Source organism: Macaca fascicularis, chromosome 16 (genome assembly GCF_037993035.2).
Source record: "Macaca fascicularis isolate 582-1 chromosome 16, T2T-MFA8v1.1".
In the NCBI taxonomy this organism is placed as follows: domain Eukaryota; kingdom Metazoa; phylum Chordata; class Mammalia; order Primates; family Cercopithecidae; genus Macaca; species Macaca fascicularis.
In genome coordinates, this window is record NC_088390.1 from 70,165,455 (window position 1) to 70,188,181 (window position 22,727).

At 45.6% G+C, this 22,727-nt stretch overlaps 1 protein-coding gene across 8 annotated transcripts in view; it reads left to right on the forward strand.

Moving 5' to 3' along the window:
• MAP3K3 (mitogen-activated protein kinase kinase kinase 3) overlaps positions 1-22,727 on the forward strand; it is a 75,485-nt gene that overhangs the window by 38,749 nt on the left and 14,009 nt on the right. For all 8 annotated transcript variants that reach the window (XR_012426010.1, XM_005584643.5, XM_015438698.4 and 5 more), the window contains 2 exons: positions 7,383-7,503; positions 22,240-22,373. Coding sequence is in view for 7 of the 8 variants with exons in the window: in XM_005584643.5 (XP_005584700.1) it covers positions 7,383-7,503; positions 22,240-22,373 (255 nt within the window). In the remaining variant the exon portion in view is untranslated. The remainder of the gene's footprint in view (positions 1-7,382; positions 7,504-22,239; positions 22,374-22,727) is intronic.

The following is a 22,727-nucleotide window of genomic DNA, read 5'->3' on the forward strand; positions in this document are numbered from 1 at the left end:
GACCATCCTGGCTAACATGGTGAAACCCCATCTCTACTAAAAATACAAAAAAACTAGCCGGGCGAGGTGGCGGGCGCCTGTAGTCCCAGCTACTCGGGAGGCTGAGGCAGAATGGCGTAAACCCGGGAGGCGGAGCTTGCAGTGAGCTGAGATCCGGCCACTGCACTCCAGCCTGGGCGACAGAGCGAGACTCCGTCTCAAAAAAAAAAAAAAAAAAAGAAAGACTGTCAAGGATTTGAGACTGTTATGCTTTGTAAACCCAACTCCCACAACTCCTTGCCTTTCCTTTAGGACACTTGTAGGAAACAAACTTTTCCTTTTGTTCAGTGGAAAAAGCCATGGGTTGGGAGCCTCTTATAATTTATCAGCTTCTGCTTTACCCAATGGCAGGCGGTCTGTGGGGTGTCAGAAATGGGGAATTATCACTTACGCACAGTTTCCTCTCCTGAAGGATTCCTGGAGGCCTGCATTTCACAAGAATGCTTGCAATCTGTATCTGTCTTCCAATTACTGATTCCTCTACCAGTTTTCTTCAGATGCATGTTTCTGAAGGTTTCTTGGCACCATTTCCTTTTCTTTATGTGGACAGCCAACATGGCAGCATAACTATGGGTGTAGTGACTAGGACAAAGTTTAGGTGGAATGCTGTGCATGCTGACCATTTCTTTTCTTTATTTTTGAGACAGAGTTTTGCTCTTGTTGCCCAGGCTGGAATGCAATGGTGTGATCTTAGCTCGCTGCAACCTCCGCCTCCTGGGTTCAAGTGATTCTCCTGCCTCAGCCTCTCGAGTAGCTGGGATTACAGGTGCCTGCCACCATGCCTGGCTAATTTTTGTAGTTTTAGTAGAGACGGGGTTTCACCATGTTGGTCAGACTGGTCTCAAATTCCTGACCTCAGGTGATCCACCCACCTCGGCCTCCCAAAGTGCTGGGATTACAGGCGTGAGCCACAGTGCCTGGCCATTTAAAAATTTTTTTGTAGAGATGGGGTCTCACTATGTTGCCCAGGCTGATCTGGAATTCCTGAGCTCAAATGATCCAACCACCTTAGACTTGCAAAGTGCTGGGATTACAAGTGTGAGGCACTACACCCAGCCTGTGATGAACATTTTTCTATGTTGTAATTATAATTTGTAAGGATGCGTGTTTCACTTGAGTGGATATACCATAATTTAATTAAATAACCATTTTTGCTACTGTTGGGATACTGAAACTGCTCCTGTTTTTTGCATTTATAAACATTACATTTGGCCAGGCGTGGTGGCTTACGCCTGTAATTCCAGCACTTTGGGAGGCCGAGGCGGGTGGATCATGAGGTCAGGAGATGGAGATCATCCTGGCTAACACGGTGAAACCCTGTCTCTACTAAAAATACAAAAATTAGCCAGGCATGGAGGCGGGTGCCTGTAGTCCCAGTTGCTGGGGAGGCTGAGGCAGGAGAATGGTGTGAACCCTGGAGGAGGAGCCGGCAGTGAGCCGAGATCACACCACTGCTCTCCAGCCTCGGTGACAGAGCGAGACTCTGTCTCAGAAACAAATAAAAAATAAAATAAAATAAATAAACATTTACTTTTAAGAGTAACAATGGTAATGTTGGTGATGAAATCTTTTCTCCAGAACTTCCTCACCTAGACTTTAGGTTTCTTAATAAATGGAAGAATCATGATCTAAAATTGCTGTGTGCTCAGGAATCCTCACCTCTAGAACAGTGCTTCTCTAACTATCTGTGGTGAAATACCAGTTTTGTTCTTTTCATTTCCAATCTGTCATGGACTTTTTTTTTTTTTTTTTTTTGAGATGGAGTCTCACTCTGTTGCCCAGGCTGGAGTGCAGTGGTGCGATCTCAGCTCACTGCAACCTCCGGCTCCCAGGTTCCAGTGATTCTCCTGCCTCAGCCTCCTGGGTAGCTGGGATTACAGGCACACGCCACCACACCTGGCTAATTTTTGTATTTTTAGTAGAGACAGGGTTTCACTATGTTGGCCAGGCTGGTCTTGAACTCCTGACCTTGTGATCTGCCTGCCTTGGCCTCCCAAAGTACCGGGATTACAGACATGAGCCACTGCGCCCGGCCGTACCAGTTCATTTTTTAAATACAAAAACGGAGAAGTGAAATAGAAAAATAAACTAGAGGTATATATAAGGCTACAGTTTTCATTAGTAGATTCAATAGACATAAAATCACTCTGCCACATTGCTCTAAAGTTTTTCAGAGGGCCCTCTCCATTTCTTTACTTACATGGTGGAAGAGCAGGACGAGCAGTATACCACAGTGTAAGGACTGGCACCAGCCCAAAGATCATACCTTAAGTACACTGCTCCAGGATAAAATATTACCTGGTCTTCATCACCAACGGCCCCAGAAGAGGGATCTTAGAATTATTGTAGTCCTTAGGAAACCTCATCCGGGTTCCTCCACAGTTGGAAAAAATTAGAAGCCAAGCAGAAAGTATAATATTGTCCATGAGGAGAACTTGTGAGTTGTTGTATCATTCTATTCCCCGCAGCTTCGAAGATAACTGAGCTAGAAAATGTCCAGAAGACAAAGTTTTCAAGGAGTTGGAGTCACTTTCATATATGAATAGTGTAAAAGTTTAGAACTCTTGGCTGGACACAGTGGCTCACGCCGGTAATCCCAGCACTTTGGGAGGCTGAGGTGGGTGGATCACTTGAGGTCAGGAATTTGATACTGGCCTGACCAACATGGTGAAACCCTGTCTGTACTAAAAATACGAAACTAGCTGAGCGTGGTGGCATATGCCTGCAATCCCAGCTACTCCGGAGACTGAGGCAGGAGAATTGCTTGAACCTGGGAGGCGGAGGTTGCAGTGAGCTGAGATTGTGCCATTGCACTCCAACCTGGGCGATGAGCGAAACTCCATCTCAAAAAAAAAAAAAAGGTTTAGAACTCTTTAGTCAGGACAGACAGCCTAAGCATATATAATCAGAGTCTTTAGTGCATTTGAGAGCATGGATAATGAAGACACAGATTTATTCACCTAATCTCAATTTGGATGAACTTCTTGAGTGTTGAGCATTATCTTAGAACAAAAAAGAAATCATTTGTATAACAAGTGATAAGTCAGGCTGGGTAACATAGCAAGACCCCCATATCTACACAAGTTTTAAAATCAGTCGTGGTGGCAAATGCCTGTAATTCCAGCTACCTGGGAGGCTGAGGCAGGAGGATCACTTGAGCCAAGGAATTCCAGGCTGCAATGAGCTATGATTGCACCACTGCACTCCAACCTGGATGATTGAGCAAAACCCTGTCTCAAAAAGAAAAAAGATGATATATGTGGCATCTATTATTCTGAAATTGTATAGCTTCAAAGCAGATTTTTTAAAGGGCTTTAATAAATTCATGGATGGCAAAGCTGTAAATTTAATTAAATCACCTCAGATGCTTTCACAGCTATCATAACTATCATGGTCTTCCATGCAAATATCTCTTGGTACCACCATTAAAACAGAGGACTGGACAGGATGCTCTTGGTGATCCAGTGTGCCATTTCTTATCTTACATTCCCATGTAACAAACTAAAGCAAGCTCTCTCCCCGCTTTACCTCCTCCCTGCATCGTTGAATCCACTTGCCAAATCTTTTATTGAGATAATTTGTGGGTAGACTTTTTCCTATCTTCCAGTCACTGAAATCTTGATACACGTGGTTTCCTGGTAATTTTTCATATTGTTTGTGTTAGCCACAGCACACTTCTACCCAGAGTCCTTTAGTGAGGTTTTCATGGAATGGTCACTGTCTTCTATTTGTTGTCTTTAGAATGTTCTGCTAGCTACACAGTTCATACCTGTGGGCTCTCCTGTCACTCTATATATTCTCAGGCATAGTCCCACCTTCCTCCTTCCTCTCTTTCCCACTTCTGAGTCTTATTCAAGGTGTCCTAAACCCTTTCAGCAACCTTATTTTTATTTACTATACCATTCCCTTTGCCCCCTTAAATTGAGGTTTTCAAAATTTGGCTGAGTATTACAAAGTATCAGTGCTTGGACTCTTATGTCCAGAGGTTCTGTTGGTCTGAGGTGTCAAAAGCTCCACAGGCGGCTGGGCACAGTCGCTCTCCCCTATAATCCCAGCACCTTGGGAGGCCGAGGTGGGCGGATCACCTGAGGTCAGGAGTTCAAGACCAGCCTGACCAACATGGAGAAAACCCATCTCTACTAAAAATGCAAAAAATTAGCTGGGCGTGGTGGCACATGCCTGTAATCCCAGCTACAGGGAGGTTGAGGCAGGAAAATCACTTGAACCCGGGAGGCAGAGGTTGCGGTGAGCCGAGATGGTGCCATTGCACTCCTAGCCTGGGCAGCAAGGGTGAAACTACGTCTCAAAAAAAAAAAATTAGCCGGGCATGCATGGTGGTGCACACCTGTAATCAGGAGGCTGGGGCAGGAGAATCATTTGAACCCGGGAGGCGGGTTCTGTCTCTAATAAAAATACAAAAAATTAGCCGGGCGTGGTGGCGGGCGCCTCTAGTCCCTGCTACTTGGGAGGCTGAGACAGGAGAATGGTGTGAACCTGGGAGGCAGAGCTTGCAATGAGCCAGATCGCCCCACGGCACTCCAGCCTGGGTGACAGAGCAAGACTCCGTCTCAAAAAAAAAAGCTCCTCAGGCAATTCTTGTGGGCAGCTAGGGTTGAGAACCATTACCTGCAATTGAGGCATGACTCACTTCTAAGACCTGGCTACTCGAAGTGTCGACCATGTAACAGCAGTGTCAGCATCACCTGGAACCTGGTTAGAAATGCAGGCTCTGAGCTCCACCCCAGACCTACCGAATCAGAATCTGCACTTTAACAAGATTGCAGGTGATTCATATGTACATTAACGTGTGAGAAGCTCTGCTTTGAGACCTTCACTGATTCTCTTCACCTGCTTTCTAACCTGTTGCCACAACCTCAAGCCTTTTATTTTACAAATCTATGCTTGTGCTGGCCATTGAAATTCAGCTTTTAGATTTTTTATTTATTTTATTTTTATTTTCATTTTTTGAGACAGAGTCTTGCTCTGTTGCCCGGGCTGGAGTGCGGTGGCGCGATCTCGGCTCACTGCAAGCTCTGCCTCCCAGGTTCACACCATTCTCCTGCCTCAGCCTCCCGAGTAGCTGGGACTACAGGCGCCCGCCACCACGCCCGGCTAATTTTTTGTATTTTTATTAGAGACAGGGTTCCACTGTGCTAGCCAGGATGGTCTCCATCTCCTGACCTCATGATCCACCTGCCTCGGCCTTCCAAAGTGCTGGGATTTACAGGCATGAGCCACTCCCGGCCTAGCTTTTAAATTTTCTAATTGAGGGCCGGGCGCGGTGGCTCAAGCCTGTAATCCCAGCACTTTGGGAGGCCGAGACGGGCGAATCACGAGGTCAGGAGATCGAGACCATCCTGGCTAACATGGTGAAACCCCGTCTCTACTAAAAAATACAAAAAACTAGCCAGGCGAGGTGGCGGGCGCCTGGAGTCCCAGCTACTCGGGAGGCTGAGGCAGGAGAATGGCGTAAACCCGGGAGGCGGAGCTTGCAGTGAGCTGAGATCTGGCCACTGCACTCCAGCCTGGACGACAGAGCCAGATTTCGTCTCAAAAAAAAAAAAAATTTTCTAATTGAGGGTTTAGATTGTATGTCCTTTGGTACACATTTCAAATTCACGTTGCCATGATTTATTGAATTCCCACTATGTGTAAGGCCCTGCATTCAGGCAGGTGGCAGGGTGCTCATCATTTACCTCTTCTTTGAGTGCAAGGCTGTGGCCCTCCCTTGCCCTTCACTTGCCTGCCTCCCCAGTATGTGGCTTTGACTGTTGTTTCCTTTTTGACCCTTAGCAGAGAGCTATTGCACATTGGAGGCTTCAGCAAGAACATTCACTTCCCCTTGGTTCTGACTTCCCGTTAGAGCAAGGCAGTTTTTCAAGACAACCTGCATGTGATAAGTCTGGCAAGGGGACTACGGGAGGTTGCTTGGCAGCTGAACTCTCCCCTGAGAGCGGGAAACCTTTTTCCTGGAGGACAGGATATAGAGTTTGTTTAGATCAGACTTTTTTTGTTAGGGGGAGGTAGAGGAGATAGAGGAGCCAGTAGAAACTTTGAACCAACTTGTTTAAATCCTGAGCTCTCACCCCCGCTCTCACCAGTGCCCTGCTTATTTGTAATCACATCCTGACATCACTTGATTACCTCCAGGGTTTAGTTTTAAGCTTTCTCGGTGCAAAGGCCCCCCTTTGTTGCTTAGTTTTCTCTGTGGTGGCTGGACTGGGCCGGGTGGAAAGAGTGAGTGGGTGCTGGGAGGATTGCTGACCCTCGTCTCAGGCCCTTGACCTCTGTCTGGCAGAATGGTACTTATGATAGCTTTTCTCAATTGAACATGATCCTGAGATGATTTACATGTAAACCCTGGAATCTTCTTTTTTTTTTTTTTTTTTTTTGAGACGGGGTCTCGCTCTGTCGCCCAGGCTGGAGTGCAGTGGCCAGATCTCAGCTCACTGCAAGCTCCGCCTCCCGGGTTCACGCCATTCTCTTGCCTCAGCCTCCCAAGTAGCTGGGACTACAGGCGCCCGCCACCTCGCCTGGCTAATTTTTTGTATTTTTTAGTAGAGACGGGGTTTCACCGTGTTAGCCAGCATGGTCTCGATCTCTGACCTCGTGATCTGCCCATCTCGGCCTCCCAGAGTGATGGGATTACAGGCTTGAGCCACCGCGCCTGGCCTCTGGAATCTTCTTAATGTTCAGGGAGTGATTATGGTTGGGAAAAAGAAGCATATTGAGCTACTTTTAAACATACATATATAAGCTGGGCATGGTAGCATGTACCTATAGTCTCAGCTAACCTGGAGGCTGAGGTGGGAGGATCCCTTGAGCCCAGGAGTTTTGAGTCCAGCCTGGGCAACATAGCAAGACTCTGTGTCAGTCAATCAACCAATAAGATTAAATACATATATAGCAACCAGAATTTTGTTGGGGAGGCAAGTTGCCATCATTCATTTTCTATTCTGACTCCCTCTTCTGCAGAAATAATTTTCTGCTACTCTTCCTAAACTCTCTGAAGAATTTTATGAGAGGGTATTTACAGCTCTCTTTTGTTTTGCAGATTATTACAGGAATGCCTGTTATTCCTCCATGTCTGGATCATCACCTGTTAAACTGGGGCGCTAGGTCTCAGCGCTCATATATCATTGAAGTTGTAAAACTACATTGAGCAAATAGTGGTTTGCGGAGACAAATAGAGGAGTCAGATTTGGGGGAAAGCTGGGTAACTCATGTATTAAAAGCATGAAGGTGGCTGAGCGTGCAGGGAGTCCTTAGGAAAAGGGTGAGAAGGCCTTGATAGGCCTGACTGTGTAAAGATTTAGCTTGGCCTTTTTCCTCTTCTTTTACAGAACAGTTCCTCTCCCCACTCTGGGGTGTCCAGACAGGTGCGGATCAAGGCTTCCCAGTCTGCAGGGGATATAAATACTATCTACCAGCCCCCCGAGCCCAGAAGCAGGCACCTCTCCGTCAGTGAGTATTTCACCCCTTTTTTCTCGCCCTCTATTTTATCTGCCCACATTTTAAAAAAGCAACAAGTATTTGTTAATTAAATAATCATCAAATATTTATTGACTATTACTCCGTGTGGAGTAATCCTCTATGCCTTTATTTAGAGAGGAAGGGCAAAGAAATAACTGGGATGGTATCCTGACTCTCAAGGAACTTAAAATATAGTGATGTAGTAGTGTGATTAAATTCCTTTTAAACATTCCTGAAAAAGTGATCGCCTCAGACATCTACTTGAAGACTTCCAGCTGTGTTACACTCACTTTTGACCATTCTTGTGAAGAATAGAGACTTATAAAGTTAGGAGTCAGGTCTAAGTTTGAATTTTAACCTTAAACCTCTTGCTTATGATTCCCGAGAAGTCTTTATACTTCAGGGAAGATGCTGACCAATGAAACTTTTGAGAGAGTCAAGCTTAGTTGTCTGGGAAGGAAAGGAGACTGTTGACATAGTACAGTCATTTATCTGTATTTGTAGGAGATTGGTTCCAGGACTCCTGTGGATGCCAAGATTTGTGGATGCTCAAGTCCCTGAAATAAAATAGTGTAGTATTTGCATATAATTTACCCACATCCTCCCTTATAGTTTAAATCATCTCTGGTTATTTATAATACCTAATATGATGTAAATATTATGTAAATAGTTCTTATGCTAAATTTTTATTTGTATTTTTTTTGCTATTGTTATTTTTTTTATAATTTTCCACATATTCTCAATCTATGGTTGGTTGAATCCACAGATGCAGAACCGGCAGCTATGGAGGGCCAACTGTATATAAAACCCTCTGCTAACTAGTCAGAAAGCTCTGTGGCTGCTACTAGTCCTTCCCAGGACAGGAATCTAAATCAGGCCTGTGAATTATTACTAGTTAATCCAGGATTCCTGTGGATCCCACTTTTGAGAGTCTGGGGAGAAAGCCCATTTCTTGAATTGTGAAACTTGTATCAAAAGGGAAATCTGGCCTTATCAAACATCGTGTTGAGCCTGCTGCCTTAATGTTGTGGAGACCCCTGCTCCTGCTAGAAAGCCAGCTTTGCCTTATCCATATAGGTAGGATTGCTTCAAATTGAACTGTCCTCTGAAAATCCTGAGCTGAGCTTGAGAGATCTAAGCACTGTTTCTGAGTTTGTCTGTTTGCAATATGCCTTATGAGGGAGTTGCAGGAAAAAATATGTTGCCGAGGTACTGACTTTGCCTTATTGAGTAACTTCTAGAATCCAGGTAAGTACTGGTACTAAGTATTGCCAGGCTGAAAGTCTGTATATGCATTTCAGATTTCTGTAGATAATTGGGGGATGTGTTGATTGAGGAGGGAGAGCTAGTACCCTAGCAAGGAGAGCCTAGCCAGAGCATCTCTGGCCCTGGAATCTGGGTGCCTCAGAGCCTGGGAAGCTCTGCCAGTTTGGCCTCTTTTCCATAGTCCTTGTGGAGATTGAGGGGATGGAGGCGGGCAGCATGGTCCCTTGTAATCAGTAAGGATTGATGGGGCAGTAACTGGGTCTCCTGCCCCCAAGCAAGAACCTATGATATGTGCATGGAGGCAGGGGCTAAATACTCAGCCACTGGACCCTTCCTCCATGTTATTGGGAGCTATATATAGAAATTATTTTCCTGGCTGAGAATGCTGAGGAACGAGATTTCTGTGAAGTAGTTCCTGTTTATCTGGAAAATGGGCAACACAGCCTCTTAGCATACCTAGATCCTTCCTTCATTCAGCAAAGCATTAAGTACCAGCCATTGGGCTGAGATGAATGCTGCAGCGAAGCATGTGGAAGAGCAAGGGTGGCTGGAGCAGATTCAGCCTGGGAGAGAAGGGCTTTCACAGAACAGGCAACACCAGAGCTGACACTCCAAGGAACATTTACTGAACATCAAGTAGAGATAGATATCTCAGGCATAGTAAGGAGCACCTGCCAGGCTGATCACAAAAGAACTTGGTGGGTTCCAAGAACCCCAGGGACTTTGGAGTGTGTGTGGGGTAAGGTAGATGTGGCAAGAGAATGGATGGAACCTGTGAGCCTTCCCATAGAGCCAAGAAATGGGAGACATGATTTCTAACTGGAATGATCTGGAATATGCATTCTGAGGGAAGCTGTCCCAGCTGGACCTTGAAAGATTATGGAGGATTTCCATAGGAGACAACGGGAGAAAGGGCTTTTAAACTACGTCTGTGGAGAGCTCACTATACTTCAGGTCCAGGCTGGCTGATACATTTGGAGGAGGAGTAGAGAAGGCCAAGAAAAAGGATGCCTGGGTGTTTTCTAAGGGACTCTCAACTGCACTTAGGCTTTTTTGGTAGGCAGTGGGAAGCCACTGAAAATGTTTGCCCCTGATACCCATCACCATTATAATATTTATCATGTTGTCTTTTTTTTCTTCGAGACAGTCTCACTCTGTCACCCAGGCTGGAGTGCCTTGATGCCATCTTGGCTCACTGCAACCCCTGCTTCATGTGCTCAAGCAGTTCTTCTGCCTCAGCCTATTACAGGTGTGCACCATCATTCCCAGCTAATTTTTGTGTTTTTAGTAGAGATGGGATTTCGCCATGTTTACCAGGCTGGTCTCAGACTCCTGACCTCAGATGATTGCCTGCCTTGGCCTCCAAAGTGCTGGGATTACAGGCGTGAGCCACCACGCCCCAACTATCATGTTGTCTTATCTCTCTTCCATCATTCTACATTTTTGTTCATTCATTCAAAAGATAATTACTGGCTGGGTATGGTGGCTCATGCCTGTGATCCCAGCACTTTGGGAGGCTGAGATGGGTGGATTGCTTGAGCCTCAGGAGTTTGAGACTAGCTTGGGCAACATGGCAAAACCCCTTCTCTACAAAAAATACAAAAATTAGCCAACTGTGGTGGTGCATGTTTGTAGTCCCAGGTACTTGGGTAGCTGAGGTGGGAGGATCACTTGAGCCTGGGAGACAGAGGTTTCAGTGAGCCATGAATGTGCCATTGTACTCCAGCCTGGGCAACAGAGCGAGACCCTGTCTCCAAAAAAAAGTAATTACCAGAATATCTACTATGTGCCAGAAATATGGGAAGCAAAAAAGACACAGGCCCTGTCCCTGTGGCCTTTGCAATCCATGGAAAGACTGACATTTACTTGTTATGATGCCATTAATGTATAATTACAAACTGACTGAAAGGTGTGTGGTGCTGCAAGTGGGCTATAACTAAGAAATGGGCTGGGTATGGTGGCTCACGCCTATAACCCCAGCACTTGGGGAGGCCAAGGTAGGTGGATTGCTTGAGGCCAGGAGTTTGAGACCAGCCTGGCCAACACAGTAAAACCCTGTCACTACTAAAAATGCAAAAATTAGCTGGGCGTGGTGGTGAGTGCCTCTACTCCTAGCTACTCAGGGGACTGAGGCAGGAGGATCACTTGAGCCTGGGAGATCGAGGCTGCAGTGAGTGGAGATTGCACACTGTACTCCAGCCTGGGTGACAGAGAGAGTGAAACTCTGTCTTAAAAAAAAAAAAAAAGAAAAAAAGAAAAGAAAGAAAGAAATGGTGGACTATAACTAAGGGATGGGACCTGATCCTGATCTTGGGGCCAGGAATACCTTAGGCATGAATGAGATTTGGGAGTTAGGCAAAAGGGATGCAAGGGAAGAGGGTTCCAGACAGGGGATGTTACAAGAGCAGAGGCCTGATGGCAAGAGGAAGTGTGGTATGTCTGAGAAATGGAAAGAAGTCTGGATAGCTGGAGAGCTGGGAGCAAGGGGAAGGGGAGAGCAGGATGAAGCTGGGGAGGGAGGCAGAGCCTTGTGGACCCTGATTAAGATTCTGATCATTGCATGGAAAGCAGTGAAAAGCTACTTTAGGGTTCTTAAGTGAAGAGGAGTGGGTGGTGTTACATGTTCATATTTGTATTTTGAAAAGATTGATCTGGCTGCAGTGTGGATAACAGATTGGAGGGGGCAAGAATGAATACCAGGGAACTGCATTAGGCTAATGCAGTGGTCCAGGTAGAGAAAACTGGGGCTTGGAGTAGGCTGGTGAAGTAGAGAGAGGGAAGGAACAGGTGAACTTTTAGAGGTAAAACCGACAGAACATGGCGTTTTGTTTTGGTGGTTCTCAAAGTGTGTTCTGGGAATCCTGGGGAGTCCCTTGGGTCCTTTGACCCTGTGAGTTCAAAATTATTTTCTTTTTCTTTCTTTTTTTTTTTTTTTTTTGAGACAGTCTTGCTCTGTCACCAGGCTGAAGTGCAGTGGCACAATCTCAGCTCACTGCAACCTTCACCTCCCAGGTTCAAGCGATTCTCTTGCCTCAGCCTCCCAAGTAGCTGGGACTACAGGCATGCACCACCATGCCCAGCTAATTTTTGTATTTTTAGTAGAGATGGGGTTTCACCACATTGGCCAGGATGGTCTTGACCTCTTGACCTCATGATGCACATGCCTCAGCCTCCGAAAGTGCTGGGATTACGGGCATGAGCCACCACGCCTGGCCCTCAAAATTATTTTCATAATCATGCTGAGAGATGACAGTTATCTCACAAGTGTACAGTGGAGTTTTCCAGAGGTCATGTGCCTGAGGTGATGTCATCACTGTACTGGCTTAAGGGCATGTGTGCTTGTATATGATTGTATTCTTAACATTTATTTTTTCCTCCACTGGTTTCTCCTGAGAAAATGTTTTTAAAGTTTCTGAGTTTTAATTTCAAATACAGTAAATATCAGTTGATACATCCCACATAAATAAAAGCGAAGTGCCCTCAGTTTTAAGGTGCAAAGGGTAGGTTCTAAGACCAAAAGGCTTAAGAATTACTATAGTATTGGATTGAATTTGCAGGTGTTTTCAGGAGGCTAAGGTGGGAGGATAGCTTGATTCCAGGAGTTTGAGCTCAGCCTAGGCAACATAGTGAGACCCAATCTCATTTTAAAAAAAAATGAGGCGGGGTGTGGTGGCTCACGTCTGTAATCCCAGCACTTTGGGAGGCCGAGATGAGTGGATCACCTGAGGTTAGGACTTTGAAACCAGCCTGGCCAACATGGTGAAACCCCCTCTCTACGAAAAATACAAAAATTAGCTGGGCGTGGTGGCATGCGCCTGTAATCCCATCTACTAGGGAGGCTGAGGCAGGAGAATTGTTTGGACCCGGAAGGCAGAGGTTGCAGTGAGCTGAGATGGTACCACTGCACTCCAGCCTGGGCAACAAGAGCAAAACTCCATCTCAAAAAAAAAAAAAAAAAAAAAGAGAAAGGAAGGAAGAAAAATAATTTGCAGATATTGAGAGAGAGGGAGGTAAATTACTGCTTTGTGGAGATGAATAAATGGCATCGCCTTTCACTAAGACAGGAATATTGAAAGAGAGTGTGGTTCCAGGTGATGGGAAGGGGCAGACTTAATGTTTTAGACATGTTGGTATTGAAGTGCCTCTGATATAGCCAACAGGAGATATCAGAGAGGCAGTTAGATATATGGGTCTCTAGCTCAGAGGGGAGAAAATCAGGGCTAGTGAAAAAATATTGGAAATTGTTATGTTGAAACCATGGGCCCAGGGGAGAGTGCCTAAGCAGAGACTATAGAATGAGAAGAAAAGAGGGTCCATGATTGAGCCTTCGGAACCCAACACTTAGTGGCCAGTTAGAAGAGGATGAGTCTGTGAAGGACAAAGAAAAGGAGTAACCAGAGAAGTAGGAAAGCAAATTAGGAGTGTGGGGAGAAGGCCTTACACAGAACCAGCCAGGTTGGTAAGGACAGACCAAGGGTAAGAGACAGAAACCTGTTCTTTTCATTCACAAATGTCTGAGTGCTTGCTGTGTGCTGGTACAGATAAGACTTTCTGGAAGGGAAACCGAGACAGGAGTCAAGGTCTAGCATGAGAGACTTGGAAAAGTCCTAGCAGTAGAAGTGGGGTCAAAGAAGTCCTTGGTTAGTAAGCCTTAGCAATTCAGCCTTCCACCGGGTTCCTCTGCTGCCTCCTTCCCATCATTATTTACATACATGTGAATATTTAGTGATTGTGCAGCAAGCGGGCTACTCAGTTCACACTGCCGCATTTGCATTGATGGGGAAGCGCAGGGTAGCCCAATCAAATTCCAGACTTGTTTATTTATTTGAAATTCTTCCTTATTTTGGATTGAAAATCAGCTTTCTCTCACTTTACCTACTGATTCTAGTACTGCTCTCTTGAGCAGCAAATAAACACAGATAAAATCTTTCATATGACAGTTTTTCAAATATGTGAAGCCAGGTATCATGTTTACCATTTGTTTTTTCCATCATAATATGCACACCTTGAATTCCAGGTTTTTTTCAGGCCATTTAGTCTGTTAAACTAGTTCATGCTAAACAAACAAAACAGAAACAAACAAAAAAACCCCCTACTAAGTAATGAGTTAATCCAAAAGAGTTAATCTCCCTGTGGGGAGATCACCAGGCAGGCAGGTGGAATTTCCCTACCTGAAGATATCCTCTCTCATACCTTGGCCTATGGAAATTCTACCTACCTTTGAAGCTCAAGCAATATTTTTCCTTGATACATTGGGTAGTGCCCTTAAGCCATGTAACCAAGCCTCAACTAAGGACTTGTCGGCGGGGTGCAGTGGCTCATGTCTATAATCCCAACACTTTGGGAGGCCAAGGCGGGCAAATCACCTGAGAACGGGAGTTCGAGACCAGCCTATGCAACATGGTGAAACCCTGTCTTTACTAAAAGTACAAAAATTAGCCAGGTATGATGGCAGGCGCCTGTAATTCCAGCTACTTGGGCCACTGAGGCAGGAGAATTGCTTGAACCTAGGAGGCAGAGGTTGCAGTGAGCCAAGATCGTGCCACTGCACTCTAGCCTGGATAGACTCTTGCTCTGTCTCAAAAAAAATAAATAAATAAAAATTATCCAGGTGTGGTTGTGCGCATCTGTAATCCCAGCTACTTGGGAGGCTGAGGTGGGACAATCACTTGAACCTGGGAGGTGGAAGTTCCAGTGAGCTGAGATTGTGCCACTGCGCTACAGCTTGGGCAACAGAGTGAGACTCCGTCTCAAAAAAAAAAAAAAAAAAGGACTTGTTCCTGCTGCATTCTGACTCCTGTATGGTCTAAGTTCATCTTGTTAAGTGCCTTTGCCTCAGTTCTCACTCTGTCTTTGTCCTTATCTTGCCACTTGGTCCCATAGTGAGGCAAGCCATACTCCAACCCCTGAGTGGAGGCAATCAGGTTTTTTAGGAGTTTGGTAGTGAAATGGTGGGCCTGCCAGTTGCGGTGGTGCATGCCTGTAATCTCAGCACTTTGGGAGGCCAAGGTGGGTGGACTGCTTGAGCCCAGGGGTTCGAAACCAGCCTAGGCAACATGGCAGAACCCCATCTCTCTGTCACCCAGGCTGGAGTGCAGTGGTGCCATCATGGCTCACTGCAGCCTCAACCTCCAGTCCTCTTGCCTCAGCCTCTCAAATAGCTGGGACCACAGGCGCTTGCCACCACACCTGGCTAATTTTTTTGTAGAGATGAGTTCTCATTATGTTGCCCAGCCTGGTCTCGAATTCCTGGTCTCAAGCGATCCTCCTACCTCAGCCTCCCAAAGTGCCGAGATTATAGGTATGAGCCATCATGCCCAGCCCAGGATGTTTTTAGGCTAGAGATATGAGGAAGTGTATGAAGGGAGGGATAAAGACAGCTGAAAAGAAGGGGTTAAAGGTGATGAAGAGGAGACCCTGGGGGAGCTGACTCCTGCTCAAGGAGATGAATCAAGGAGATGAATCAAGTCCAGGTAGAAGGTTTATAATGCTTTCGCAAGGAAGAGAGGAGCCCTCTGCCTCTGAGAGACGAGGAGGGAAAATTCAGGCAGAGGACAAGAAAGAATGTGGAAAGGATGAGGGTGGCTTATAGCGACAACTGGGCAGTAAAAAGAGAGCAGTGTGCAGGACCAGCTTCCAGTCCTAGTACAGATTTGAAAGGGTAGAAACCAGGACTGCAGGGGTAGTGACCATACACTTGAAAACAAAATGGTTAGCTTCTTTCATCTCCAAAGGTTTTTTTCCCTCCTTGCTATAAGTTCTATGATGCTAGATGAGATCAGAAACTTTGATGGTGGTAGCGGCTCCAAAATAAAATGGGCATTTTGAAAGTTGAAACAGAAGATGTTCTTAGGGTCTTACGGAAATTCTACCCACTACTGTGTTCTACAGAGTGTGGTCCACTGTGAGCATATGGGTGAATATTAGTTAAGATTTTCTATTGAGAAAGAAAAAAAGATTTGATTACTCTCCCCATCTCATCTGTCCCTGAAGAGAGAGGAGTTTACAAAATAGTTGGTGGCCAAAAAAGCTATCTCTTTATACTTGCAATGACCTGCACATTAACATTGACCCAAAGCCCGAGAACTCCCTGCAGAGACAACTTCCTGACTGCATCAGCTTCCTGATTAGGGTTCTTCTGTGAGAAGGGCTAGAATCTGAAAGCCTGTCATTCAGCTTTAAGTCAGAGTACAAAGCAAAAGAACCTACCATATCCTAGAGTGAGAGTTTATCTTTGACTCTGCTTCTTTGGGTTAAGGAGGCTGGTAGAGAGCTAGCGTGCACTGGGAGGAATGAGGATAGCTGGCAGCTTAAACCCGGCTCTTCTCCTTCTGTGTAAAATGCCTTCATGGGAAGCTGTGGGCCTCTCAACAGTGGAACTGCTACTGTGCTCCTTTGCTTCAGTTGGTGCTGAGATGGGCCTGTTGGCATAGATGGCCCAGTGAGGCTAGAGCAAGTTCAGGCTGGAATACCAGGGAAGGGTGTTCCAAGAAAGCCTGTGACCCCTGCCTAGGCAGCCTTCTGAGACCTACAGAATGAGCTGTTTTGCATAGCACTGTGCTTTTTGCTGTCTGGCTCATTGCTATCACTGCTGGTAAGTATGTAACCTTTAGTGAGTTTATGGTCCAGTATCCTATCCTGTTCAGCTCCCTGTCTCAGTTGCTCTCAACTGCTGTTGTGTATCTCATTGGCTCCCAGTTTCTGAAATGAAGATTAAAAACAAAACTGAAAATGCCCTGGAGCAGTTCTGCCAACTCCTGGTTTTTCCATTTGGTTCCTCTGATAGCCATTGGTTTGGGGAGACTTCCCTTTCCTGCTCCAGCCTGTGGGCCTGTGCACAATAGCCCCTGGCACATAGCCCATCAGATAACAAGACTGGCTCTCTGCAGGCGCAGTGTGGATTGGAAAAAGTGAAAGTCTCTGGCTGGAAATAAAAGCTCAGAAAACCTTTGCTATTTTTCCCCCCAGGCCCTCCTGGGTCTGTAGTGCTGGCCTCATGTGAGCTAGTCCCATTCCACCTCATAAAACCAGGGGAGAGTTCAGTGCAACTGATGAAGGAGGGTACAGGTGTCAGGGGGACCATGGATATTTTATCCCAGGGAAGTCTCACCCCAGACACTCCATGTAACAGATTCAGGGCATTTCATCCTGTCTGGGCATAGTTTGGACCAGTATCTGAGGTTTCATAAATAAGAAGTTTTTCTCTCCAATCAATCCCTTACAAGAGACATTTTTATTTGTTCTAGTTAAAATGTATAATACAGCTCCAGAGTGTATTGGTCAGAGTTCAGTTGCGCAGAGGAGAACCCACTGTAGCTAGTTTCAGGAAGAAGAGATTCCATAAGCCAGAGGTGCACATTGTGGATTATGGAATCAATGAGGGAAGAAAGAGAAGCAGGCTCTAGGTTAAGACACACCACAGAGCATCCTCCCTCTTCTGTAATCAGGAAGCCACCGGTCCGGAAGTCCAGTGACCCTCAGCTCTGGTCCACACCTGTCTGTCAGCATCAGCAAAGCTGGAAACCAGGTGTGGGGCCTCTGCTAACACTGTGGCAGAAAAACCAAAGACTTCTGTGACTGTGCTCAGGAATAGCAGGAAGCTTGTTAATCTCACAAAAGTGCATGTGATTGGCTGAACCTAAAGAAAGTCTTAGAAATACAGCTTTTAGCCAATTAGCTTCTGAATTACAGGAAGGCACACTAGAAGGGTGGAATCCATCTTGCACCTACCCCATATATCTGCCACATAGAGTGAAGGGTACAAATGGGGTTCTGCAGAGTTCCTGCCGTGAGATAGGGTTATGTAGATATATACCTGTGCCAGCACATTTATAACTTCCAAAAGAAATTATGAGGTAGATAGTTCTCCCTGTTTTTGCAGTTGAGAAAATTGAGGTGAGAGCTTAGATCATTAGCTAATGAGTGGCAAAGCCTGATCTGAACCCACGTATATCTAATTTCAAAGCTTAGTCTCTTCTCCATGTGCCTTGCTTACCTCCTTAGAGTTGCTTCTGCTGCTGACAAATGTTGCTGACATGTGGACTGAATTGCCACGGAACTTGTGGACTACCAAGATGTCATCCAAAGCTAAAAGTAGGAAGCAGGCAGTAGGCTAATTTTTATAAGCAAAGGGTTAAATAGTGCTCTCTCTGTGTTTTGTGGCATGATAGGGCTTAGGAAAACCATCCTTTTTTCATAGTTGTGCTGGAATTTTGTGTTACAGTAGCAAGGGAAGCAGCCAGGTACATGGGTGTGTGAGGTCTGGGTCACTGGAAAGTGGAGTAGTTTCCTTGGTCCAGAGTTCCCCTAAACCTCCATCTTGTCTTTGCCTCCAAGCCCTCTGTTGGCTAAGCGGCATTTTATATCCCTGGCCTCTGACTCCCAAATGATCATGGAGAAAACAACCCTGAATTTGAGCTACATGAAACATGGCACTGTGGAGGTGGCTCACACCTGTAATCCTAGCACTTTGGGAGGCTGAGGCAGGAGGATCCCTTGAGCCCAGGAGTTTGGGGCTACAGTGAGCTATGAACATGCCACTGCACTCCAAAGAAAGAAAGAAACATGGCACTGTGCTTTCCCTGTGCTGTCCCCACGTTAGCCTCCCTCCCATGCCTGGCAGTCTGTCATATTTCCTTGTGAATGGGATCTCCATCCTCCATAGGGATTACTCATGGGGAACAGATAGCCTGGCCAGGTCAAGGAGAAGTTTTGTCTTGTGCCACTATGTTGAGCAGCATACCTACCCTTTTTGGAAATAAATTATGGTCCCCAAATTGCCTTCACTGAACTGTGTGAGAGTCACAAAGCCTGTTTTCTCTCTTCAGCCCCACCATTAAGTCACTTTATGGCTTTGGGGCTTGGGTTTCCCTCTGCACAATGTGGATGATGATAATGCACCACCACTGCAGGGTTAGTAGTAAGGGTTAAATGAGAGGTGACAACATTTTTTAAGAAAAAAAATATTGCCTTGGCTGATTTTATTGCTCTGTTAATTCATGGTACAATATCCCTAAATTTACACTCAGAGTAACTTTAGTTTCTGTTAGGGCTTAGAAAATAGGACAAATTATCTTCCATGGGCTGTTTGAGACCATTTCAAAGGCATGGCTCAGATACCACTTTATCTCAGAATTGGTGGCCTCTACCCTGTGAGTGAGATGTTGAGACAGGAAATCCAGCAAAATTCTATGCCTGTTTTCAGAGCAATTTTGTTTCTGGCCTCTGCTCTGGAGTCAGGTGGGGAAACCAGATTACTGAGGACTCCATGTTAGCTTTCCTGCCAGAGAGACATCCTTGGAGGGAGGCTGGGGTGATGTGTCCAAGAGGAGATTGGAAGTATTCTCCAATACCAATTCAGTAGCGAATTCATCAAAAGGTATTCAGCACAACCACATGAACCATATGTTCTGAACAACTGACTTAATGTAGAAGAATTAGAGTCAGTAGCTCATGCCTGTAATTTTAGAACTTTGGGAGGCTGAGGCAGGCAGATACCTGAGGACAGGAGTTTGAGACCAGCCTGGCCAACATGGTGAAACCCTGTCTCTACTAAAAATACAAAAATTAGCTGGGTATGGTGACGGCCGCCTGTAATCCCAGCTACCTGGGAGGCTGAGGCAGGAGAATTGCTTGAACCCAGGAGGTGGAAGTTGCCTTGAGCCAACATTGTACTACTGCACTCCAGCCTGGGCAACACAGCAAGACTCCATCTCAAAAAAAAGAGTCAGTGTCAGTTTCTTGAAGGTCATTGAAAAACAATAGTTCAAGCTTCTTAGAAAATATATTTCAAAGAGCAACCCTCTGGCCAGGTATGGGAGCTCATGCCTTTAATCCCAGCACTTTGGGAGGCCAAGGCTTGAGACCAGCCTAGGCAGCATAGCAAGACCCCATCCCTAAAAGGGCGTGCACACACACACACACAGAGCAAGACTCCCCGCCATTCTTTTTTTCCCCATTAAGTATTTTTCTTCCTTCTGAGGGTCTTTGAAATAGTGGTAGTCTCTCTGGTTCAGGGAGTTTGTTGAACTCCTGTCTGTCAGGCCCACCCTCTTTTCCAGGATGTTCTAAGACCCTGGACTGGGCTCTTGAGCACCCTCTGCTGTAGATGCTTAGTCCCTGGTACGCTACCTCTACTTCCAGGCACAGGCTGAGTGCTTCTGGCTCCACATGAGCTTTTGTTTTATCTTTGAGACAGGGTCTCGCTCCATCACCCATGCTGGAGTGCAGTGGTCCAAACACGGCTCACTGCAGCCTCAACCTCCCAGGCTCAAGCAGTCCTCCTGCCTCAGTCTTCCAAGTAGCTGGGTTCACAAGTGTGTGCTTGGCTAATTTTAAAAATATTTTTTGTAGAGATGGGGTCTCACCATGTTGCCCAGGCTGGTCTCAAACTCCTGGCCTCAAGCATTTCTCCTGCTTCTCAAAGTGTCGGGATAATAGGTGTGAGCGCCTGCAGCTGGTCACACATGAGCTTTTGAGTGATAGGAAATATATATATATACATAAATGTATAAACATGTATACACACACACACGTAAAACTAAAACTGAGTATCTCAGATTTTCCATCTAAAATTGTCTGGACTAGGGATCTATCATCAAGAAAGGAGGGAAGCCAGGCATGGTGGCACCTGCCTGTAGCTGAACGGGGAGAATTGCCTGAGCCCAGGAGCTCAAGACTAGCCCAGGCAACATAGTGAGACCCTGTCTCTGAAAACAAAGCAAAACAAAACAATAAAACAGAATAGAATGAGTCAGGTACTTCCCAAGGTCTCCAACTACCAAACTTGGTCTCTCTTGCTTCCTTAGCCATTTCCACAGAGCATCTTGCCTGCAGTTCCATTTCAGAAAACCTAGTGCTATATAGCCCCTGAACTAGACTGGAGAAACTGGCCAGCAAGGAAGGTAGCCTGCATTGTTGAGGGATGGTACTTCTGCTTTTCCTGGTGTCTGGGAATTGCTGGGTCGTGGGAGAGAGGTAAGGGGTGGTAGATAAGGGAGTGGAGGGCTCTTGTGTCTCTGGTTTTCTAAACAACAGGATAAATTTGTTCCCTTCAGAACAGGAAAAGGGTTCAGGATAAGAGTCCTATGTTTAAGTTTTGAAGCTACGAGAAATATTTGTGTGGGTATTGGTAAAGCTTTTTTAAAATCTTCTGAAAATGGACTCTTCTGGTTTGTCTGGTGAGCTTAGGAAGGAAAAAAGATGCTTCATTTTTGTCTCCTCTGATCATGGAAAGCAACACAGCCAGTCAGAAAAAGCTCTTGGGCTAGGAGGAGGGAGGACCTGATTTCTTGGACTCAAACTCCCTTATGGCAGAAAAGCATTGCTCAATGACTTACATAGTATGTCTCTGCACACCTCTGTCATTCACTAACATTAGGATGATAAACCATTTCATCTAACAAGCTGATGTGGTGAAAATACCTGTAAATTGGTTTTATAGTCTCTTACCTGTAAAACATAAATAATTGTTTTTGGGTGTTCTGGGTTTTTTTTTTTTTTGAAGATTTAAGTTCCTTGAGTCTCCATTTCCTGCTCTGTTAAGTAAAGCAAATGCTTAGCTTTCAGGATTGTTGAAAGGATTAAGTGAAGTAACAAATGTTATAAAAATACCTTGTGGAATGCTTGCCACTTAACAGGCACTCAAAAAATATTTGCCAAACCTCTGTTGTAGGGATGTTGAAAATCAAATGAGGTTAATTACTGTGAATGTGTAACAAAAAGTAAAGCACCACATAAATGCAAGATAATATCATTACTCAGACCAGCCTGAGCAACATAGCGAGACCCTGTCTCAGTTAAAAAAAAAAAAAAAAAAAAGGTGATATCATTACTCATAAACAGGAAGTGTGGGAGTGGGTAGGAATGGAGAAGGCTGCCTTTTGATCCTGGCCAGACCATAAGGAGGGTCTTTTTACCTGATACAGGTAGAGAACAAATAAGGGGAGACACTGGCTGGGGGAACAGGGCAGCAGAGAGAAATGCACAGGTATATTCAGTTACCTTTCCCTGGTCCCCACTCTCAAAATATTGCTGGGACCCAAAACTAAAGAGGACTAAGCTGATGCATTGAGCGGATGGGAGGAAATGATGTTAGTGCTCTAGAGGAAGAGAGATGGTGACATTATGAAGGAGTAATTATATATAAGAATTTTTTAAAAAGCTAGTCTGATTGCCAGCTAAAATTGGTCTCATAGGGGTTATTCTGGTTTCTGTTTTGTGCCAAGGTTTTTTTGGTCGGATATGCCGTAGTGCCTGCTCCATCTCTGGAGTTTGTTTCCTATTAGGAAGGGACTTTGTTTGCCTGAGGGAGCTGGCACATGCTGGATGTTGGTGCCATAACCCATCGGAGTCACATTCCTGACCTCTAGGGCCTAGTGTCTCTGAGTTGGCCCCATGCCTGCTCCTCTTGGGCCACACGCCCTGGACTCTATTGTTGAAAGCCTCCTTTATGTGCTCTAGGCTCCCAGAACCCTGGCCGAAGCTCACCTCCCCCTGGCTATGTTCCTGAGCGGCAGCAGCACATTGCCCGGCAGGGGTCCTACACCAGCATCAACAGTGAGGGGGAGTTCATCCCAGAGACCAGCGAGCAGTGCGTGAGTATAGGGGGGCTGGGATATGCCCATGGCCTGTATCAGCAGACCAGGGTCCTAACAAGGGGCTCTCAGTAGTCACAGTGCAGAACTGAGGGACATGAACCACATTTGAAAGCTCTTTTATAAACTAGGCCTGCCCAAATATGGATTGTCCCTTTTTAAGGGCCAAATAACAATTTCTGCCAAAGATGGGATCTAAAGGATCTAAACTACGTAGTCTGTTTGCTGTTGGGTGAGCATTTAACAGATTTTCCTTCATCGTGGTCCTCTCATTGTTCCTACAGGCAGGCACCACCATGCCCAGCTCATTTCAGTAGTGTTTTAACATATGACTGGTTCTAAAGTGACAGGTTA